Genomic DNA, 24,358 nt, shown 5'->3' with positions numbered 1-24,358 from the left:
TGCGTGGCGCCGGCTGTCACCTGAGCAGGCTCGGTGGCCATCAGCAGGGTGCCATCAGCGGCTGGGTCGATGGAGGAGTCCAGGGGCTCCTCGGAGGTGGGAGCAGAAGCAGCAGTTAGGGGGAGGGAGCATGGGGAAAAGAGGGGTGGGGTGAGGTCGCCCAGATTGAGGTTTGCTGGCAAAAGGTCGTCCTCCCCCTGGGCGACCGGGACAGGACAGAAGGGGCTTTCTCGAGGGTCTCAGAGGGGAGGGTCTCCCGTGGAGGGGAGACACTACCTTCTGGTGCTGCCACGTCTTTCCCGGCTGACACCAGTGGATGGGACGCAGTCGTGGGCAAAGTGGAAGGCTTGGCATCGGTGCCCCCCTTCCTGGTCTTCCAGGGGGCCTCCGCTTCGGGTGGATGAGGCGGAGCTTGAGCCTTCCGCTTGCCTCGCTTCCCCTGGACTAGGGCCCGGCCCTCCATGGCATCATCTGGGGGCTGGTTAGCAGGGGTCGTGTCAGGGGGTAGATGTGATGGCTCAGGGACTTGTGGGGGGGGGAACGGTGGGGCAGCATAAGGGAGGGAGGATTCTCCCTGGGGCAGGCTCTCTCCAATGCCTGGTGGTATCTCTGCCACACCCTCTTCCATAGGCCCCCGCCAGATTGTCAGCAGCGAGGGCGGGGCTCTCTCGCTCGTCTGGGCGTTGTAGGGGCGGTGCCCCTTGGGCCTGAGCGGGAGTATTGGTGTTCCGAAGAGGAGGGGGGCAGGTTCGGGTACCGGGTGGCCAGGGGCGTCGGCAATGATGGGGTCGATGTCCTGTCGAGTCTTGGGGATCCCAGGTGCCCCTCCTTGCTGGGCTAAGGGGCAGTCCCTCCGGACATGCCCCGACGCCCAGCAGAGGTAGCACCGGGCTTCCCCGGTGGAGAAGTACACCTGGTAACAGGCCCCCCCGTGGGGGACTAGGACAGACCCCTTGAGCGCCTCTCCGTCACATGCCGCCGACAGCAGTAGAAGCTGCACTTGCCGGCGGAAGGGAAAGATGTGTCGGAGGGTGGGGTCCTTGCAGCCCAACGGGAGAGGGCTGATAACAGAAACAGGTTTCCCCAGGGTAGAAAGGGCGGGTAACAGGGCAGCATTGGGGAGAAAAGGAGGGACAGAGGTCAGGACCAGGTCCTCTAGTGGCTCTAGGGGGAGAAACAACCCCCCCCCCCCCCCACCGCCAGGCCCCTCTCCACCGCTTCCTGGGCGGCAGCCTCTGATGCTAAGAAGAAGACGACTTTCCCGTACATTTTGGAGGCCGCCACAATGGCCGTGGGCCCCACCACCCTTGCCAACGCCCACACGTAGGTCTCTACGTGGGGCGAGGCGGGCACCAGGAGGCATCGGACACCGTGCTTCCTTGTCATGGTGGGAAAGGGGCCCCGGCCGCTATCGATGGTGGCGGAGGCGGTGGGCGGGAGAGATGACGAGGCGGCAGACGGGGGGGCTGCCGCCGCCCGGGCATACATCCTGGGGGCTGAGGAAGGGACACCCGCAGAGCTGGTGGAGGAGGCAGGGGGAAGGACACTGTGGTCGGTGGCGGGGCCGCAGCAGTGGGGGTGGCCCCTGCCATGGAGGGCCTGGTGCTTTTAGCGTGGCCCTTCCCCTTCTTCTTGCCCTGGCCTTTCCCGCCGGCTGGGGGGGCTCCCCGGAGTTGGGGGAGGCGATGGGCATGGCAGCGGCGGAGGTCACCCCGGTGCCCTCCATTGCCGATGCCCCAGCGGGGGTGGTGGCAGGTGGTTAATAGGAGTTGGGGGTCAGGTAAAAAGGGACAAGCTGTGGGGTGGACAATTCGGGGGAGGGAGGCACATGAACCACCGTACGCTTGTACAGAGAGTCTTGTTTGGTTGGCTGGTGCTTCTGGCCCACACGGTGGAATCAGGGCAAGCAGCTGAGTCCAGAGGCAGATGTTAAACAGCTAGAAAAGATGGTGGAGGGGGCAGTGGTGAAGATAGTAGTGTGGGGGTTGGGAGGACACAGATGGATTGGGGGGCAGCTCTGTGCCACACCCCCTGTGTCCCTACAAACACAGTCAAGACACAGTCAAGGCCTTCCCCCACACGAGAGCACAGTTCGAAAGCTACTCAGTCTTAAGGCCCCCTCCACGGCAATTTGTAGATTCCCCGGGCGGTGTTCCTCCGGTAGATGGCTTTTTCCCTTTCTTTTCTGGGCTTTCTTTGCAGCTGTAGCATTCCAGGGATGCCGGAACAGATGATAAGAGTCTCTCTCGGCCGGATACGGGTCCACAAACAAACAGCAAAAACAAAGCGGCTGGGTCTGGGAGCTGGGTCCCTCCACTCCCCGCCTCTGAGGAGCAGGTCATCAGCTCCCTCCCCTCCCCCCCCGAGGGTTTCAGCTGGAGCGGTAGCAGCGTCCGAGGGCGGTGGGCTGATAGCCAGCCGGCAGCTGACCAGCGCTCAAGCAGCAGCAGAAAAACAAAAAAAGTTGGGGGGGGGGGAATAAGGTGGGAGAGCATCTGGCCCGGTCAGGGGAAAGCTCAAAGCAGGGGCAAAAAGTAAGGAAAGCCCAGGCCAAAGGGCAGCAGGAGAGTGTGAGAAGGGAGCCTTATTCCCTGTAGAGGGAAGACAGTTTGCTATAGATTAATTAAAGCACCTGAAGCCAGTCACCTGATAAAACCCCCATGCTTCAATCAGAGAAGGGAAGGAGTTGAAGCAGAGAGGAGAGTTTGGAGAAGTGCTGTGGTGGGCTAAGAAGACCAAGACCCTAGGTAAAGGGACATCTGTTTTGTGCAGAGGGAGGGCAGGAGAGGGAAGTAGCCCAGGGGAAGGAACTGCTAGTTCAAGTGGTTTACGGCTATCCCTCGGGCCCCTGGGCTTGGACCCACAGTAGAGGGTGGGCCTGGGTCTCTCCCTCTCCACTCCCCTCCTCTAGGACGCTAGTGGGGCAGTTAATATCCCAGTTCAGGGGTTTGAAACAGCCCTCCCCAAGAAGAGAGAGTGCGAGACCCATCAAAGTACTGCTGGCAATTTGCCACATTATCCAAAAATCATCTTAATATTTTCTGGAAAAAAGTGGAATGTTTACATTACAGACTTCTTGTGATGCTCCTTGTAGCATAAATCTTTTTTTTTTATTTTATTTTGTAGGTCATTGACCCTGTATATTTTATCTGTTCCTTCTGTGCCTTTGTAGTCTGAGTCAGTTTGACTACTGAAAATGCACATATGTGGGGACATTTTCAGGAAGATACAGAGATTTGCCATGTGATTCCCATTAATATTAACAGGTATCATGCAGGCAAACCTCTCTGCACCACACTTATATTTACTTCTAAGGGATGGCTGGATGGGTGATAAGCATTACAGTGCATCTTTTAAAAATCAGCTGTAGTGTATTTGGCTGATTTTACAAGATAAGGATTGATGTGCTCCCAGTTGGATATCAGAAAGCATTATCAAGTCTTATAGCATGTACTAAAAGCCCTTATGACACGTTTGCAGGAAAATCTTACTGTGCATACAGAACAGTCTATTTTGAAACAGTTAACAATTCAGGGACTAAGGGGTTTCCTCCAACCTAATAGTAGTAGAGTTGCTTACCACAGCCTAACTTCCTGTCATAGTTCATTTTTTCAATAAAAGATGAGAGACAAATAAATATTGGTAAAAATGAATTTTCCCTAGACCCAGGTCTTTCCTGTCAAATGACTTTACTGCTGGGTTTTTTTCTTACACCATCTCTCTCCTTTTTCTACCCCCACGATGGAGATTAGAAGGGAACAGCTGCCCTAACTTTCACTAGCTATAGTAGCCAAAGGCAGCAGTAGAATAACCGTTCATCCCAGCCCTGTAGTGGAAGGTTTCAACCAAGGATGCAGAACCCTGCTATACTGTGTTTCATCTGTCTTCTTGGGTGTGCAGGAAGGGGAGGAGGAAGGGGAAAAGGGTTTGGAATCCTGTCTCCTACCTAGTGAAGGAATCAAGTTGTCATAGAGGGTTGGTGGGGTTTTTTGGAGGAGTGAAAGAAGGGACAAAGAACCTCCCCCTGTAGCATGAGAACCCTCCACCTACTATCTAGCTCCCCTCCCGCCTCTCCTCTTTTCCCCCAAACACTCCTCTTTCTGACCAGGCCCATTCCCATTTTATCTCATTCTTCCCTCCTCTGTAACTCCATTCTCCCTCTCTTCCCTGAAAGCAGCCCAGAGGCTGATTCTACAGCCCAGTTGTGGTGGAGCTGTTGGGAGTCTTAGGTTCAAGTATCAGAGTAACAGCTGTGTTAGTCTGTATTCGCAAAAAGAAAAGGAGTACTTGTGGCACCTTAGAGACAAACCAATTTATTTGAGCATAAGCTTTCGTGAGCTACATCCGATGAAGTGAGCTGTAGCTCACGAAAGCTTATGCTCAAATAAATTGGTTAGGTTCAAGTAGCTTCCCAGCTATTCTCCCCCATTCCAACCGTGTACCTTGGCTATCCTAGAGCACGTCTCATTCTCTGAAAGCAGCCCAGTTATCCCACCCCAAAATCTCACTGTTTTATTTACTGTCTCTCTTATATGGCGCTAGCCTCAAGGTCTCAGAAACCTTCATCCATTGTTGTGTGCCATGAAATCCCTTTTATGTTTCTCAATCCCCTACCAGATCCTCTCTGGGTCCTGCTCTTCCCTGAGGGGAGGAGGGGTAGGAAGGGAAGGGCTGGGAATGCTTCTATAGCCTTTGTTGGGGGGGAGGAGAGTGGGACAGGTTTGGAATCCTCCCACGCTCCAGTCTATCCTCCATCCCATCTTTGTACCGGTGTCTGGGGGTAGGAGAGGGGCTTGGACTGGAGCCCTGGTCTATCCGTTTTACCCCCTACTCTGCTTCTCCTGCGTGCGTGGAGGTGGGTGTGTGTGTGGGAAGGGCACAGGTGCGAAGGGCTTTGTCTCTGCTGCACTGTCTATTCCATTCACCAGGTGTGTCTGCTCTGCCTTTGGAAACCTACTGCTCTGTCTGCTCGAGCCCCAAGCTGCTTAACGTGGGGGCTGGTGGTGGAAGTGGCAGGGGGAGTTTGGGGAACCCTACTGCTGCTCTCTCTGCTTCAGCCCCAGGCCCGTTCTCCTGGCGGCTGGTGATGGAAATGGCAGGGGGGAGCCTGGAACCCTGCCTCTCTCTCTGCTCCAGCTCCCGGGGTGGGTGAGCGCGCGGAAGGGTGGACCCCGGCTGTCTCGGCGCTTCAGCTCCCACTCGCCCCTCCTGTTGTGTGTGTGTGTGTGCGTGCGTGCGTGTGTGTGTGCAGGGCTCCGGGCTGGAACGTGGCCCCCTCACCCTGTGCTGTTCTCGCTCGCTCTGCTCATGAATATTCATGAATCTCCTCCCTGTGACGTCGCAGCAGTCCCGGGGTGAAAGCTGGCGCTGCTCTGGTCCTGCCAGTGAGGCTGTGAATGACTGAGCAGCAAGCGAGGAAGCCGCCGCCACAGCAGCAGCCGCCCAGCACCGCTCGCACCTGGAGGCTGCCCGCGGGAGAGGCGGGCGGAGGGAGCCGAGCGGCGCGCCCAGCAGCCCCCTGCGGGCCAGCGTTTGGTGGCGCTCACGTCTTGGCAGGAGCCGAGAGTCCCCACCTGCCTGGAGCAGCCCGGAGATGCTGAGGCTGCGCTGGGAGTCGGCGGTGCTCCTGCTGGGGGTCGGGACCCTCCTGGCCGCTAAAGGTGGGTGGCGCGGCGAAGTTTCCCGGCAGCCTGCCGGGCCTGGGGGGAGCCCTGCCGGCCGCGCGGGGGGACGGTGACACTTGGCTGCCCTGAGCTCCGAGCCTGCGGCGTGGGGAGCGCCTAGGCTCCGGCAAAGAGCGGACACAAGTTTGGGGGCTCGCGGCGGCAGCCGTGCGTGCCGGGAGAGAGAGCCCGGTGCAGCTGGGCGGGTCGCGCTCCTGCTCGAAGGAGCTCGGGTAGCTGGGGTGGCTCGGAGGGAGCCAGCCGGGCTAGTCATGCCGCGCACATGGCTTCCCCCGCCAACTCCTCACGTTGCTTGTGCATGGTGTGAAGTCAGTGCCGGCGTGGGGAGCAACCCACCGCCAAGGGGACGCTGCGGAAAGTTGGAGGCACAAGGAGCCGGTGGGGCGCTGGGCGTGGTTTGGGGGAGGGTCACCAGCATGTGGGGTTGAGGGGCTCTGGCTCTCCAGGAAGAGTCTGCCGGCTTCGGGTCTTTTACTCCAAGGGGAGGTCGGAGACCAAGCCGTTAGCTCGGGAGCCAGACCGGATCAAAAAGCTTACTCGTGTGACTGAGACACCCACCGCCTGCCTTACAGTGAATCCCAAGGGAGTGAGTGGGCAATAGCCGCCTCATGGGGCTGGTGTTGCACGGCGCTGGGGGAGGACAGCTTGCTGGGTACTCGGGAGAGCTGGAACAACGTTTGAATAACTTGTTGACTCCAACTTTCTTTCTTTCTTTCTTTCTTTCTTTTTTTTTTGGACAAGATAAACATCCATGGGCGGCGGGGGAGGGGGTGTGTGTGTGTGGAGGAGGAGGTGTAAAATGAAAGGATGTAAGGCTGATTTCTGCTGAGATTTACCGCGACTTTCCGATTACAGTTCCGGTTTGAAGATCACGATTGCATTAGCTAAAAAGACACAGTCGTATTTAGGCATCTCAGATAGGTTGGGATGTCTCCTGGTTCAAAGTAAACAAATTGTCAGGGCTGACTGGAACACTGAAAGGAAAGTGGGTGTTTTGGGGTGTGTGTGGAGAAGGTAGTAACAATTACTTCTTCTGGGAGGCTGTCTAGCATCAAACCGCTGGGACCATCCCAAATTAACTGGGTCTGCTCCCTCTTGTTGTAATTAAATATAGATTGTTGGAGGCTTATTTAGATTTATCCTTCAATAACCTCTGCTTTTATGTAGGTCTGGCAACCCTTTGCTGCTGCTCATGTTGACACTTATGGATTGTTTTGGCCCATTAAAAAATAATCTGATTTTCCTTCTGACATTGTCCTCTTGCAGTTCTGCTTCTTTTCACTCTTACAAAGAGATTCAGAACAGAAGTTTTGAGGTCTTTAGCTTTAGTTTATTTTCAGATCAATTTAAAGTGATCTAATTACTGTGTTCATGTAAGAAATCCTGTCATTTGTATTATTTTTGTGGGGGGCTCTTTGGTGGCTAAATTACAACTGGACTCATGTAAAATCCAAGGAACATTGTATTCAATATGGAACCAATTTTTCTGGAAAAAGATTCCGATTACTTGAACAAAATGTAAACGATTCTCTCAATAGACAGAAATAGAGGAGCCTGAAGGAACTTAGTTCATATAAAGGGACTTGCTTTTTCTGTTTCATATTCAGTATATGTATTTGGAGCACTATAATATGCAATATTTTCAGGACAAATGTACTGTAAAGTTTGATAACCAATAAGGGGATGTATCTCCCTTCTTCTCTTTACCTACTTAGCATAAACTTTAAGATAACCACCTCTTGTTTTAGATATTTTCTTCTAGCAAATGTACTATCTTTTGTTTCTTCTTAGGCATCTTTTACAATGTTGTAGCCAGTTCAACAGACGGGCACATCTGAATTCTATATTTTTGTCAAGAGTTCTACTTTCCACTTAACCACTGGAGGGCTGCAAAGAGCACTTTTGGACTGCAATAATTTAAAAAATAAATGATTAATGCTTGATTAAAAATACTAATGACACTTTTGTTGTTTTACATGGCCTGCATTGTCCTCTACTACTTTGAATCCATATTTGTATTTAAAATGTGGTCTAATCTGTGGGTAAAATATCACAGTAAAGTGTCCATATAATCACATGTAATGCATTCTCTCTTTAGACTCTGGTTTTCATTTCCATCAATAAAGAGGGGAAAGATAAAGGTTGTGTAGATTTAAAAAAAAATTCATGTTGCTTTCTTCTTTCTCAATATATTTCTATAGATGAGGAGGATTTGGAGTCAAAAGGCAGTTATGTGCACATAGTTGAAAGGCTTGTTAGTGCTTCAAACTTAAAGCTATTTGGTAGCTTGAAGCTGAATGCTTTCTTGTTTGAGGCACTAGTAAGATGTCATGTACTTTGTACACAGCTTGTATGCCTTTTGTGATTGTGCATCTTGCTGTAGGGGGTAGCACAGACAATCCAGGACAATTATTCAGAGTTTCTCCATCACTCAACTATTCTAGTGGCACATTTTTAGATTAAAACACAGAAGGTTTTGGAGTGAGAGAGGAGATCATTGAAATCAGCAGTCCCTCTCCTGTTCATTCAGTAAGACTAATAGATGCCACTTTTAGGATTATTTGGAGTTACATGCATACAGTTGAGTTGTCGCTAAGTTCCCTGCAGGGTCTGTTTCCTAATCTGTGCAGCCTTCAAATGTTATCACTGAGTGCCTAGGAAGGGTTTTTCAGTACATTTTAACACACATGGCCACAAGTAGGAACAAATCAAAATGTAATGCCATTTCACTTCCTCCCTCTGGCCCCCACAAATCTGTGCATAAGGCAGATCATTAAAATTATTTCTCATTTTAATATTTGGTTGTTTAAATGTTCAGTTAAGCTTAATAAAAGATCGAGAACATCTTGTGGGATCTCGCTAGTTGCACTATTGAAATTCAACTCTTATTTGGAATCTGTGAGTAACATAAACACCACTTTAATCCTAATTTTAAGTACAGCAGGAAGCATCTCAGTGATCTAAATAAGTAGGGGAACATTTTATACAAAATTAAATCAGTTATATATGCAAAATTTGTAGCCTTAGTCATTCAGAACACTTCCAAATCAATGGAACGTTGAGTCCCACTTGGCAAATGCATTATGTGGCATCAGATATGACTGCCAGCAACATGAAAACAGCAAACCCAAAGGGACAGATACTTCATATTTTGCTTCCAACAAACGTATAAGCCTGAACTCTTCCCCCTGCATCTCCCCTAGCAAAAATGTTTGAGAATTTCATAGGAAGATATCTTAAATACTAAGATGAAGGAACTTGAGTTCCTCGTATTAAATGAGTTTATTCATATAATAGGCACCACAGAAACTTGGTGAAATGATGATGATAAAGGGGACATGGTACACAATATAGAAATGCCAGAGTACGCTCATTCTGGGGGAGGGCGTAGCACTAAATGTGAAAGAAACCACAGGGTCAAATATCATAAAAATCTTAAATGAATCAGATTGTACTCTAGAATCTCTATGGGTAGACATTCCATGCTTGAATATTAAGAATATAAGAGTAGGAATATACTACCGACCACCTGATCAAGATAGTGATTGTGTAATGCTCAGGGATATTAGCAAGGTTACCAAAACAGAGAACCTAATAATGGGGATTTCAACTATTTCCCTATTAACTGGGAACATGTCACCTCAAGATGGGATGAAGAGATAAAATATATAGACACCATAAATGACTTCATCTTGGATCAGCTAGTGCTGGAACTCACGAGGGGAGAGGCAATTCTTGATTTAATCCTAAGTGGAGCACAGGATCTGGTCCAAGAGCTGAATATAGTTGAACTGCTCAGTAATAGTGACCATAACATAATTAAATTTAACATCCTCATAGAGAGGAAAATACCAAAGAAATCCACCACAGGAGCATTAACTTCAAAAAGGAGGACTACACAAAAATGAAGAAGCTAGTTATACAAAAATTAAAAGGAACAGTCCCAGGAGTGAAATGCCTGAAAGCTGTATGGAAACTATTTAAAAACACAGTAATAGAGGCTCAAACTAAATGTATACCTCAATTAAAAAAACAGTAAGAGGACCAAAAAACCACCACTATGGCTAAACAACAGAGTAGAAGAAGCGGTTAGAGGCAAAATGACATCCTTTAAAAATTGGAAGTCCAATCCTACAGAGGAAAATAGAAAGGCACATAAACTCTGGCAAGTAAAGTGTAAAGGCAGGCCAAAATAGAATTTGAAGAGCAACTAGAAACTAACAGCAAAAATAATTTTAAGTACATCAGAAGCAGGAAGCCTGCCAAACAATCATTGAAACCACTGGATAATCGAGGTACTAATGGAGCACTCGAGGAAGACAAGGCTGTTTCAGAGAAGCTAAATGAATTCTTTGCATCAGTCTTCACTGCAGAGGATGTGAGGGAGTTTCCCACACCTGAGCCATTCTTTTTAGCTGACAAATATGAGTAACTGTCCCAGGTTGAGGGGTCAGTGGAGGAGGTTTTGGAACAAATTGATAAATTAAGGAGTAATAAGTCACCAGGACCAGATGGTATTCACCCAAGAGTTCTGAAGGAACTCAAATATGAAATTGAAGAACGAGTAACTGTGGTGTGTAACCTATTGCTTAAATCAGCCTCTATAGCAGATGACTGGAGGATAGCTAATGTGATGCTGATTTTTAAAAATGGGCTCTGAGGTGATCTTGGCAATTACAGGCTGGTAAGCCTAACTTCAGTACCAGACAAATTAGTTGAAATGACAATAAAGAGTAGAATTATCAGACCCATATAGATGAACATGATATTTTGGGGAAGAGTCCACATGGGAAAGGGAAATTATGCTTCACCAATCTACTAGAATCCTTTTGAGGTGGGTCAACAAGCATGTGGACAAAAGTGAGCCAGTGGATATAAGGTGCTGGACTTTTTGAAAGCCTTTGACCAGGTCCTACTCCAAAGGCTCTTAAGCAAAGTAAGCTGTCATGGGATAGGAGGGAAGGTCCTCTCATGGATCAGTAACTGGTTAAATTATAGGAAACAAAGGGTAGGAATAAATTGTCTGTTTTCCTAGTCAAGAGAGGTAAACAGCAGTGTCCTCCAGAGGTCTGTACTGGGACCTGTCTTGTTTAATGTATTCATAAATGATCTGGAAAAGGGGGCAAATAGTGAGGTGGTGAAGTTTGCAGATGATACGAAACTACTCAAGATAGTTAAGTTCAAAGCAGACTTTGAAGAGTTACAAAGGGATCTCACGAAATTGGGTCAATGGGCAACAGAATGGTAGATGAAATTTCAAGTTGATAAGTGCAAAGTAATGCACATAGCAAAATATAATCCCAGCTATACATATTAAGTATTGGTGTCTAAAGTAACTGTTTCCACTCAAAAAAGAATTTTGGAGTCATTGTGGATAGTTCTCTGAAAACATTTGCTCAATGTGCAGCAGCAGTCAGGGACGCAACTTCATGCTCTGGGTGTCCCATAACTTCTGACCGCCAGAAACTGAGACTGGATGACAGGGGTTGGATCACTTGATAATTTTCATGTTCTCTTTGAAGTATCTGGCACTGGCCACTGCTGGTAGATAGGATACTGGGCTCGATGGACCGTTGGTCTGACCCGATATGGCTGTTCTTGTGTTCTTATCCTAATTTCTGAATGAGTCAATATTTGTACAGTGCTATGAATATGTTGAAGTGATTATTCAGAAACTGTGGGTTTTACACAACTCTAGATGTTATTGTACTAGGTCATGGTGAAACTTTCTCTTATCATACAAATTCAAAGTACAAATGCATATGCAAAACAAAAACATCCTTTCTTTTCCTCCATCCAAAATACATTAGAAGCAGCAGTGGTACAGCAATTAACTCTGAGGCCTAGGAGCCAACCAAGATTGGTTCTATTCCTGATGCTGCCAGTGATTTGCTTATGACTTAGGGCAAGTAATGTAAAGGCTCCTTGCCTCAGTTTCCCCATCAGTAAAATGGGGATAAGAATATTTTATAAAGCACACTGAGATCTCTGGAGGAAAAGGTGGCTATAAAAGCAAATTTATTTGTCAAAGTTTAAAAGATTTGTATAATGACGTACCGTGTATGTTAGGATATTGAAATGATTGAGAATTCTCAGAAAACAAATCAGAGTATTTGATGCTACTTCCATTGTTTAGGTATTTCAATAGAAGTGACTCTTATGACAGCATTTAATTCCATATGATATAGAGGGAGTTAATTTCTCTGAGTCTGACTAGATTTGATGCTGCTTAGCCGGTTTCAGTTTACATGATACCCATTTCATACCTATATCATCCCTATTGCATACACTGGAAGATAATCACAGCCAAGAACCAGTACTTTCAAAGCACTTTACAGTCATATACTAGGAATGAACTATTGCTGTACTTGGTCAAGTGTGCTCTCCTTCCTGTCATCAGCCATTGTTGGTTGGTGTTGAATGCAGTGTGGGATCACAGCCTTGCCTTTCTTGTAATGGCGTTACTCATGGGAGTACAAGGAAAATATTTATAGCCTGGAGGACAGCTCCTTGTCACCTATCTCTAAATTACACACTTGAACCTTGGTAAACTGGTTTCAGTCTTGCTTTCATCACTTTTTAAAGATCAGCTACTTGCCCCTTTGCAGAAAAGCATGGAAGTTGCATAAGTAGTTATCAGAGACAATGTCCGCTTGTTTTGGCTGTTTACTGTCAGAGAAACACTTAGCTGGAAAAAATGTATCAATGGTTACATCCTCCCTCACAACCATTAGACACTGGAATCAAAGCAGAGTGGGGAAACTAGCTCTATGCACGTATAGTTGGTGAAGAGTAAAAACACTTCACCCTATGTTAGGAATACATCTAATTGCCTGCTTCATAGTTTCTGCAAAAAAATAAGATTCATAGTTGGTGTTACTGAACACCAGAGAAAATATCTGATAAGAAATATTAGAGAAATCTATCCTTTAATTTGTCAGCTGCATTATCTTGTAGACTTTTTCTGTATCATACGGTGAAGACATTTTTGGAATGATGCTTAAAAAAGCCTGGTTCTAGCTTTCAAAAGCCTTTCCCTTGCCCTTTTCATTATGCTGTGTATTCTTTGTTTCCTGGATTCTAACCTCCAACTCACCTTATTTTCCTCAAAGTGGTTCTTTACTGCTTTAACTATATCCAAGAGGGTTATACTGAGAAAATGGCAAAGTATAGCTTGCCCAGCACATGCAGAGTGGCTCCGTGGAATGGCGAACACTTAATTAAATGGAAAAACTTCCCCACTGTGGTATAAAAATGGAGACTAAAATGTGTTTCTATATTAAACTATTTCCCCCTCTCCCCCCTCCCTGGCAAGTATAGCTAATAATTGACTACTAACCTCCAAAATATGTTTAATGCAATTTTAAAGCTGCACAATTACAATTTAAAATAGAAAAGGAGTACTTGTGGCACCTCAGAGACTAACAAATTTGTTAGTCTCTGAGGTGCCACAAGTACTCCTTTTCTTTTTGCGAATATAGACTAACACAGCTGCTACTCTGAAACCAATTTAAAATAGACTAATTCTAAAGTCTCAATTACAGTGAGATTTGGCTTGAGTCAAATTCACCACTGTTGTCTGTCTCTGGAGGATTGTGAATTATGTTTAGTTTTTAAAAATGAGACGTTTACAATTTCCTTCATGCAAATTGTCCAATAGCAGCCTGAGCACAGCAGCCCTTGGATCACGCCAAACAGAGAGACTGTGAATTGTGATGTGACAAATAAGGATGAGCTTTATTTGGCATTGCTAAAAATGTCAGTGGATGTTACTGAGTATGCTCAGAAGTGACACTTCAGTCACTTAACTGAGTTACCCTTTTCATACAATGATGTTTAAGAGTTTTGTTTGTTTTTGTTTTGAAATAAAACAAACTCAAACACAAAACAGCAACTCCAACAGAATACTTTGGGGACAGGTAACAGTAAGTAAGAAGCTGCATCTGGAAGATATGATAAAGTTTCCCAGCGTTCCTGCTCAGACTAAATATCTGACAGCTGTAAAAAGGGATCTAGGTAGCACATATGGCGTGGGAGAGAGGTCAGCAATAACTATGGTTGCAGATTATCAGTATGTGACTGTGGCAGTGTTGGAAATGAAGGTAGCCTCTTCTCTTCTTCTGTATACTGGAGCAGTTTACTGAAGATTGTAAACATTGCCTAATAGTGGGTACAACAACAAATTGAACAGATCGGTGATCTTTGACACTAGCCAAGCATCCTTGTTCCGTTAATTGGAAAGCCTCTTGCAGTGTGGGAGTTATGGCCTATGAGAGCAAAGGCAGTTCGTTTGCTGAATGCAAATTGGAGGGTCCCTAGCAAAGATTTTAATTCCACTCTGAGTTTAAAGAAGTCCAGCTCATTTGAGAGCTTGCAGAATGCTTCCTTTCCACACACCCAAAGCTCATGTGGCATATTGGCAAGACTGTAATAAGTACTATACGGATCCATTGACAATCTAATAATGAATGTGATCTTGGAGAAGACGACAATCTTTCTAGTTACTTTAAGAATCTGTGAATTATGAATCAACCCTTCAGGAGAAATCTGAGCCAGAGGATGTGGAAAGTGCAAGTCAAGTAAGACAAAAATAATAAACACAAAAGGGTTGAACTCCCCCCATCACCCCACCCCAAACCAAACCCACAGACCTAGGGAGAAAAAGACCAAGACTAACATCAAATAGGAAAAAGCTGTTCCTGCCACCAAAAGGAAAAGGAAATGTTTTTCAGTAGACATTTATGGTTGGATCTCATTGGGCTTTTCTATTTCAATATGTTTAGCTGTGATTCTTTAAAAATAAAAAAATATGTAAGTGGTTGTGATTTGAGGGGGAGGGGAGTGTCTCTAAAGTTAATAGAGGGGAGCTGTGTTGGAAGACATTTAATGCCTGATTCAAAATCCATTGAAGTAAATGAGAATCAAGCTGTTTACAGAGTTAATTTGTATAGGCAGCCCTACTTCTGGGTAGAGTGACATATCTGTCACTTGTACGATGTTGTTACAAATAAAACACTTACTTCTGTAACCACATATGCAACTCTGTGCTTCTTGCTCCTTCTTGCACCACAATACTATATGTATACATATAGTGTACGCACACACAAATAATGTATAGGTGTATAGGAAATGGCCCAAATCCAAAAGAAGAGTTCAATATCTATGGTGCATTCAAACGTTTCATTGATTTAAGTGCTAGTCTTGGCTGTGCAAAGAATATTTGATTGGGAATGTATCAGGAGACTTATTGCTTAGATGTGTGATATTTCTTCAGAATAGTCTCTCCTACTGAAGGTATGATGCTCTATGCCTGCTTTTCAGTATTCTTTGTAAATTCTAGTTAGGTAATCCAGTTTCCTCTGAATCACTATGAAACTGCAATCTGAGGACTCGTGCTTTATATTCAGTTTTATGTTGTGGATTTTCTTTAAATATTCTAATAGTTATGCTGGACAGATAGTAGCACAGTTCATTGCTTGGCATCAAGCTTTGTTTGTGTAGAGGTCTAACACTTGAAAGAATTGATTTTTTTTTCTTTTTTTTGAATTGTGCATTTGCTAGATAGAAGTTGAATTAAGGAATAATAAGGGAGTGGGAGATAGCTACTTGATTTAAATATTTAAAAGGTGTATGTAAAAATGAATTCCTTATACTTAGTTCAGGGGGAATTTGCTTTAGGTAGTTTATTTGTTGCATCACAAGTATGCCACGTGAGGTTACATGTTGACTACAGTAGTTGGTTTGGGGGAAAGTTGCAGAAAATGTATAAACCATTAAAACATTATTGCTAGAATAGAATCAAAACTATGGACAATCTCATAGTGAGGTTAAAATCAATAAGAAATCAATAAAATGTAAAAACAACTAACCTCCCCCCCCCCCCGGAAAATAACTGTTAATCTCCTGTAATTCTCAATAGCTGAGGTTTTCAAAAGAGCCAAAGGGAGTTGGATCCCAAATCTCATTGATCTTTAATGGGAATTGGGGTCCTCACTAACATCAGCTTCCTTGAAAATCCGACCCAGTGTGACTGAGATATGATAAAGTCTGTCTTAGTGTGTTTATATTTGTATATTTAATAATATTTCTTTTAGTTCACCCCTTTTGTATGGCCAGATCTCAAACCCTGTAGCTTCTGGGGAGGAGAAATCTGCAGGACTAGGTGACATGCCCAAGTTCTGTAGCCATGGAAGCAATTATGACTTCTAAGGGAGGATGATTAACTCCCCACCTGGGGTGGCTTCTTTCTGGTTGCAGATGTTGTGAATCAGCCCCTGACCGCCATATATGCCATTGCGGGTGCTGACGGGTGTTGCTGAAGAGACACCACATTTCTCATTCCAGACTTGGGAGCAGAGTCAAACTCCTTTCCAGTTGAATGACAGCCAGACTTTGAATGATTTGCTGACAGACACAAGAGCAGTCTGACTACCCCACTTTGGTCTCAGTGCGGGAAAACAGAAGCTTGGGATCAGTGGAGGACTGTAATTGCATGGAGTGGGGAGAATATTTGCATTGGTTCTCTCCCTAAACACCTACATCTAACTTGCCTGCAGAATGGGTTCAGATTCCCTCTGTCCTTCTCATGCTTTGGGCCTGAACATCCTCAGCATCATTCAGACTGGTGAACAGCTGGCATACATGGCCTGTTGGGCTAGTACATCCTCAGTATCTATTGAGCCCTGGATCAGGAGCCAGCCTGTAATTCTGTGGGAGTAAACTCTAAGGCACTTTTATGAGTTGGGTATAATAAAAGATGTTTTGAATTTCAACTCATTTTAATGGCTATAATGACCGCCAAGGATGGCCAGGCAGAATGGCAGGAATTAATTCTATTATTTATATCGGTTCTTGATGTTTGGCATTAATGGACAAAATCCTGGCCCCATTGAAATTAATGGGCATTTTGCCAGATTTCCGGGGGGACAGGATTTCACCCTAGATGTGTAGTTTATGCTTCTCTGTGTAAACATGAACAGTTCTTCCTTCACTGCAAAGCTTTCCATGCTATCCAAGTAGCTTCAGTAATGCCAACAAGTAGAGAACCTGCCCTTTGCAACTGACCTCCCTGTGCCTCTAGCTGGTGTAACTGCTTTCAGTAAGCCAGTGGGAGAAGTTCTTGTTTTACTTTTTTCTTCCAAAAGTAGATTTAATCCAATTTGAGAACATTAAATGAAGTGTTGACCTAGGTAGCTCGACTACAGAATAAAGTGTAGTTGTCATTAGAAGCATGTTTACAAGTTAACACAGCCTTCCTGCTGTTGCTACTTTTGCACCTGTTGTTTCCCCCAGTTCCTTTCTGTTGCTAACTGAATATTCTAAGAATGGTTATAAAAAAAGCAACAGTGTCATTTAATGAGATCTCATTTGTAAGTACCTGTATATTGTCCATCTGACTTTTTTTTTAAAACAGACTACTGACCTGAGGTCATGAATTTTTAGAATGTTTGTCTATACAACACACTGTTAGTGGATTTTGATTTTTAAGTAATCAGTATGAATGACATTTCATATGTGTAAATGTTGGTACGGTAGAGTTATCTTTGTATACAGTATGGTTTTAGGATAATTAAATAAAAGTGGGACACCTCTATCAAGAATGAAAGAGCCTCATTCTTTTGCCAGCATCCCACCCCGCAACAATACCTTAATTTACAAAATTAAGTTCTCCTCAGTTTGGGCTTGATCTGGTGCCTACTGGAGTCAATGAGACTCTTTCCACTGATTCAATGGCCTTTAGAACTGACCCATATGTGGCAAATGTACTTTCCAATGACCAAATTCTTAAGTTTTGCATATGCCTGTGCAAGGGCCATAATCAACTTAAAAGGGACTGCAAGATGGTTAGCGGAAAAAGGTGCTATCATCTTCTGTTGAGCTTTATTTGTCCCAGGATACTGCCAGAGTTAAATGTAGGACAGAATGCACCAGAGCCACAGGCAGTGTTATTTATGAGGCAGCTGCATGGCAATCTTATTTAGAATAGTTTTTTAAAGGACAGAGTTAAAATATCCCAACAACTGAAGTTGAATAGCAACATACTCACTACTGTTTGCCAATCTCAGGAAGAAGAAATAAACTTTTAAGATCGTGGTTAATACAACCTAGATCTCTTTTATTGTGAACTGAAGTACAGAGACTCTAAAACTAGCCTGATTTATGCTGAGCTGTTTTAGGAAGTCTGCATTATCCAAGTGGAGCATAAATCCTAGCTAAGATAGGAGACCCTCACACTGTACATTTGGTGTCAGAAATAGAAAAGAGCACATGGTAATGTAGTTAGGCTTTTTCAGTGGTTTTCTTCTTTAAAATCAATTTTAAAAAGAACAGCTGTGTATATAAAAATACAAAGGTCACAGTGTAACTGTTCCATTGTTTTACTGCTTTTAAAGGCATAGGCAGTTGTAGGCAGACAAATTGTTTCTGGGACTGTAAATAGTCTGAGGGGTAACAGTTCAAGGCTTATTCTGGACAACATCACAGTTGTGAAAAGTTCTTCTCTCTAGTTTAACAGGCTGATATCTTTTGGGGGTGAGACTGTTTGTTTGTTTCTGCTGAAAGATTTCAGATATTGCTGACTTTTTACCAACTGAATATTTACTGCTTCAGATATTAAAAGAAGTTATGTCCCGGCACAGAGCAGTTCTGTTGTGTCAAAATTTAAAAATAACCTTTAGCTTTGGATATAAGGAGTTCTTAGTGTATGTAACTGGACACTCAGTGAATACTAATACAGTTATACCAATATCGTGTGCTAGTTTGGAATTCCAAGATTAGTTGTGACCCTTTTTATAGAGGTTTGTAAATGCTTCTTTTCAATTCTGTTTTCTGAGGTTTATTTTAAATCAAGAAGTTAGTATTTTATCAATAATCAGATATGAAAATGTGCATTTTAAACAATGGGTTAGATCATCAGTTGGCATAAATTGGCTTTGCCCCATGGACTTCAATGGAGCCATGCCAGTTTATTATACCAGCTGAAGCTCTGGCCCTGTATTCAGGGCTCTGCTGATCAGAAAGATAAAGTACTCTTGTAAGAAGCTTCCAAGAATGGTTCCTCCTGCTTTCACCCTTTTCAGCAGAAATGTAACAACCTCACAGAACTGCTCCTTAGGTAATTCCATGGTTTTTGTTTGTTTGTGTGATAAGCCTAAAGAAGGGGAGACTTACTTTAATATCAGTCTTTATTCCTTTCTTTAGAGACTGACCTTGATTCAAAAGATACAACAACTCACCTTAAACTGTCCAATTGTGGGCTAAACTAGTGGTAGCATGTCCCCTTAAGCAATAGGCACAGGAAGCACTGCTGCCATTTTCCAGATTGTAAATCCTACCCTTAACACACATGATTGATGCACAGACTTGGCTGGTTACATTTGTGCCTGCTCATAAGGCGGCATGTAAGATTCATTAGGACACAGGTGACGAGAAAATATGGTTTTAGATGGTCAGTCTTCATAACATTGCAATGCCAAGGACAACTTCCCTCTTTTGCCCCAGTGCACGCTCCTGGCAACAGTGTCACATTGATGCCACTTTCCCTTTCACAGTGGAGCATATCTGTTGACCCCAAAATACTGCGCTTGAATAGGCAAGCAGCAAGACATGGGGGTCCACATGTGTCTGGAGAACTTTTTTAACAATTCATGGGGTGTCAAAACATGTATAGTATGCCCACAAGCACTCTGTGAGAATGAATTTGTGTGATGGACATAGTCAGGGGACAGTCTCAAGGAAAAAGTGAGTCAGAGAAAATGCACAGCTTGTGCTTTGGGCTATCCTGAGAAATGAACTAACAGCTTAAGAACACACAACTAGGATCTGTTCTGTTCAAAACGCTTTTGCATGGGATGAAAGGCACTTGGACACAACTCTTATCTTTTTCAATGCCAAGATTGTCTAAATATACAAAGTAAGGTAGGATCAGTTATTTCTTAGTCTGTCAGAAAATGCATATTAGATGGGTATCTGTATTGGGGAGATAAAATGGTATGGCACATCACTCACGATCCCATATTTCTATAATATCTCAGAATAGCAGGATAGTTCTGCTACAATGATCAGGTGGGAAATAGTTATCAATTTTTACATTTAAATCCTAATCACTGGGCTTCAGAGTCAGTACTCTTTTGTTTATAAAGGGCGTAAGTTCTCACCTTTCTCAGAGCTAATAATCCTGATTCTGATGTCATTTGCAAATACTGAGTAGGTCTAGCAAAGCCAATGGAGTCACCACAATGTGAAGCTGGTGAGAATGAGATCAGAATCAGGTCTTATTTGTACTTGCTGATTCACAGTTGTCACTATATTGATTCACATTCAGAAAATTTTCTGTACAGTATGGAATTCACCTTTGTTTTTAAATGCATTTGGCCACCAGAGAAATGATGGTATCATGTATTGTCAGTCCAACCTTTGTACTGAAGTAGTTTTGTGATGATGGAAGATGTATTATGATTGATGGCCTAGAAAAGTCTTGACTCCAATCAGGTATTTACAAACACAATAGATTATATTCCTTTAACAACAATCAACTAGTCACTGTTCTCTGAGTTGATGCTTACTATTTTGCTGTTCATCCACAAGTATCTCTTTATATATATCATTATGAGATAATAGGTATATTACCCACAATATTCCATACAGTGAATCCAAAGACAGAAATCTGAGCCCTCTGAGCAAGAAAATGAAACAGCTGAGTTTCAGAATTAGGATTACCAGAGCCACAGAACTCCTTGACTTTGTTTAGTATTACCCAGTATAGTTAGTCATTCCTTGAACATAAGAACATAACATAAGAATGGCCATACTGGGTCAGATCAAAGGTCTACCAGCCCAGTATCATGTGTACCGACAGTGGCCAATGCCAACTGCCCCAGAGGGAGTGAACCTAACAGGTAATGATCAAGTGATCTCTCTCCTTTCATCCATCTGCACCCACTGACAAACAGAGGCTAGGGACACCATTCCTTACCCATCCTGGCTAATAGCTATTAATGGACTTAACCTCCATGAATTTATCCAGTTCTCTTTTAATCCCTGTTATAGTCTAGCCTTCATAACCTCCTCAGGCAAGGATTTTCACAGGTTGACTGTGAGCTGTGTGAAGAAGAACTTCCTTTTATTTGTTTTAAACCTGCTGCCCATTAATTTCATTTGGTGGCCCCTATTTCTTATATTATGGGAATAAGTAACTAACTTTTCCTTATTCCCTTTCTCCACACCACTCATGATTTTATATACCTCTATCATATCCCCCCTTAGTCTCCTCTTTTCTGAGATGAAAAGTCCTAGCCTCTTTAATCTCTCCTCATATGGGACCTGTTCCAAACCCCTAATCATTTTAGTTGCCCTTTTTTGAACCTTTTCTAATGCCAGTATATCTTTTTTGAGATGAGGAGACCACATCTGTACACAGTATTCAAGATGTGGGCGTACCATGGATTAATATAAGGGCAATAAAATATTCTCCGTCTTATTCTCTGTCCCTTTTTTAATGATTCCTAACATCCTGTTTGCTTGTTTGACTGCTGCTGCATACTGCGTGGACGTCTTCAGAGGACTATCCACGATGACTCCAAGATCTTTCTCCTGATTAGTTCTAGCTAAATTAGCCCCCATCATATTGTATGTATAGTTGAGATTATTTTTTTCCAACATGCACTACTTTACATTTATCCACATGAAATTTCATTTGCCATTTTGTTGCCCAATCACTTAGTTTTGTGAGATCTTTTTGTGAGATCTTTTTGATCTTCACAGTCTGCTTTGGTCTTAACTATCTTGAGCAGTTGAGTATCATCTGCAAACTTTGCCACCTCACTGTTTACCCTTTTCTCCAGATCATTTATGAATAAGTTGAATAGGATTGGTCCTAGGACTGACCTTTGGGGAACACCACTTGAAACTACACTAAAACACATTGAATGTCCCAAATTACCACAGCATGTATCAGGCCAAAGCCGTTTTAACATGTAATTCATGGTGTTATGACTATAGGGCTACGTATTGTGTTTCTCTCCTCACTTGGTTATAGGAAGGAGTGATGGTCTTAAAAGCTATGCCTTGAAATAGAATCCTAGCTGCAGGGTGGATTTGGTTTAAATCAAATTGATTTAAATCCATGATATAAATCACTAGTCAGGAAGACTCTATTTAATCATGGATTTCTACATAAAAGTGCATTCTTGTTGGTTGTTATAACCATAATACATATTCTTCACAACTCAGAGATATATGTAGGTTTCATTTTTAGAAGGTACACACTATACATTTTTAAATTGATTTGTTTTGAAAACTTCTCAGATTAGTTTTACAGTTATATCAGAAAATGAATGATTGTTTGGTTATTTCATTTACCAAAGGTAATTGAAGCAGATATTTATAAAGTCACTGGTGGTGGACTATCTCCAATTCAACAGGTTAATCATTAATATTTGGAGGATTTTCTTCCCATGCTGTATTAGGAGGAGAACAGCACCAGACAGACATTTAAATTGTTTTATTTAACTAAAACAACAATGTTATGTATTCTGGATTTTTTTCTTCAACAGCAAACATATAATATTTTAACAAAACAAGCATATGGAGTTTTGAATTTAAACATTCAAGTTTTTTAAAATTAGGTTTGTTTTTGTTAAAATTGTTTTTAACTAAAATAGTTAAATGAAATATCAAAAAAACAAAAATTAAATCGACTTTGTCAGCCAGGTCAACATGAGAACTTAAAATATTGGCTTCTGCAGCTAACTCAGTCATCTTCACCTTCATTTTCCTGTTTGTTCATAATCTGGAAAAGAAAAACAAGCTTTCCTGCTTTTTCAGGTCCCAAACCATTTCTCAATTTGGAATGAATTAGTCCAAAGGAAGAAAATATTCTTTCTAGACTGGCAGAAGAAGCTACTGCTCTTAAAAGTGAGATTATCACTTCAACAGTGTCTGAATCCAAGTGCTTAAGTGACTTCCACCAGTTCACTGGTGTGACTTTCTTTAAAACATCAACCGCAAACCTATATTTCTTGAATGGTTCATCCTTAGCTCTGAAGTTTATTATAGTTGGCATTATGGATGGATGATTGTTGGATGGCCATGTCATAGCCAACTCCTCTTCTCCAACAGTTAAGGTTTGACCCTGGTACTGAGTATTGAGAATATCTGCATGAAAATGAGCTGGAGATGGTGCTTGCCCCAATTGTTTTTTTTAATGCTTGTAATTTAACTCTGTCATTGCATATTTCTCTTTTTAAGATCTCACTCAGTTCCTTCCAAATTTCAACAGCATCAGCAATAAAACAGCGATTCCCTGCATTTTGTTCAAGGCTACAGAAATAGGCTTCAGGGTACTCGGCATGTGTTCAACATGTCTCTTAAGCCCCGTGCTGAGAACTTTGGCTGTGACAGTGCCATCTGTTTTTTCACTGTTTTGTTCACAAACTTCCATCAGATTAGGCCAGTTCTTGATCTAGTGCTCAGAACAGTCCACCACTGAGTTCCATCGCACGTCTTGTGGGAGAGTTAGCTTGATTACTCCCACTTTTTTCAGAGGAGCTGCTGCAAAGTGGTTGTTATGGAAATATTTTGCAATTTCAATCACATTAGCCTATATTTCTGGAACACTGAAGTCTTTGGCTAGGAGATGCATCAAATGAGCACTGCAACCGTATGTTGTTAGCTTGGGACTGTCTTCACTCTCTTCTAAATAATTTCTTCTCATCTTGGATACATTTGCAGCATCGTCTGTGACCAAAAATTTGATTTTTTTTTTCACGGTTTGTTATAGCTTTTACTGCTGCTACTTGTAAATATTCTGCTGTGTGTGCATTTCCTGATGTATCAATAGTTTCTGTAGGGAAGACATTCCAACTTCTGTTGTCGCACAAGTACATACAACAGGATCATCTTGTACATTGCTCTACCCATCAAGACTCAGGTTAACAATTTCACCCTCTAGACCTTTTGTACACTGCTCAATTTCTTTTTCATATACTTTCTCCAGCAATTTGCCTGAGACATCTGCTCTGTTGGGTGGACTGTATCCTGGTCTTCATGACTGAACCATGTTAATGAAGTGTGGGTTCTCAGTCATACGGAAAGGAGAGTTTGTTGCGTAAATAATCCGGGCAACTTTTTCATCAATTACCTCTTTTTGTAATCTGCTGAATCTTATCACAGACTTATCTATGGTTTGTTTCTGGATGAAGGAGATTTTTTTTTTCTTTTTGCTACAGGTGATATACTGTGGCTATGTGACACATTATGTGACTGAAACACTATCATTGGCAGATAACTCTGAAACTACAGAAAATGATGGTGATCTTGAAGGTGGATAGTCTTCAGAATCCTGTATGTTGAGGATGAATTCTCCTAAACAAAATAAGTCAGTGCAGTTATTTAATTATTATTACCATGCTGCTCATTTAGTATTACTCATTGCATTCATTGACACTCAGTACTACTTTAAAGGTGAAATTGTAAAAGGAAGATCTGTCTATTTCAGCTATTTATTTTTTATCACAACTGCATCTAAAATGATAGTACCATAGAGTAACAACTATATTTTTTGCTCAAACATGAGAATTCAAGAATAGTCCAGAAGGAAGACAGGCAGTCCTGAAGAAAGAAGTGTGAAATAAAAAAGTTTACCAACCTGAAAATCTTGCATGTTCAGACATGTT

General features: G+C 43.1%; 1 protein-coding gene across 1 annotated transcript in view; it reads left to right on the top strand.

The window, feature by feature from the left end:
• The first annotated feature begins 2,690 nt into the window (after positions 1-2,690).
• Positions 2,691-24,358, top strand: part of CLSTN2 (calsyntenin 2) — a 702,707-nt gene continuing 681,039 nt past the window's right edge. The window contains exons 1-2 of the mRNA XM_037908920.2: positions 2,691-2,747; positions 5,345-5,660. Of these exons, the coding sequence (XP_037764848.1) occupies positions 5,594-5,660 (67 nt within the window). The 5' untranslated portion in view covers positions 2,691-2,747; positions 5,345-5,593. The remainder of the gene's footprint in view (positions 2,748-5,344; positions 5,661-24,358) is intronic.

This window comes from Chelonia mydas, chromosome 9 (assembly GCF_015237465.2).
Source record: "Chelonia mydas isolate rCheMyd1 chromosome 9, rCheMyd1.pri.v2, whole genome shotgun sequence".
NCBI classification, from domain to species: domain Eukaryota; kingdom Metazoa; phylum Chordata; order Testudines; family Cheloniidae; genus Chelonia; species Chelonia mydas.
Note: the sequence above shows the minus strand (reverse complement) of the source record. Positions and strands in the feature narration are given on the sequence as shown.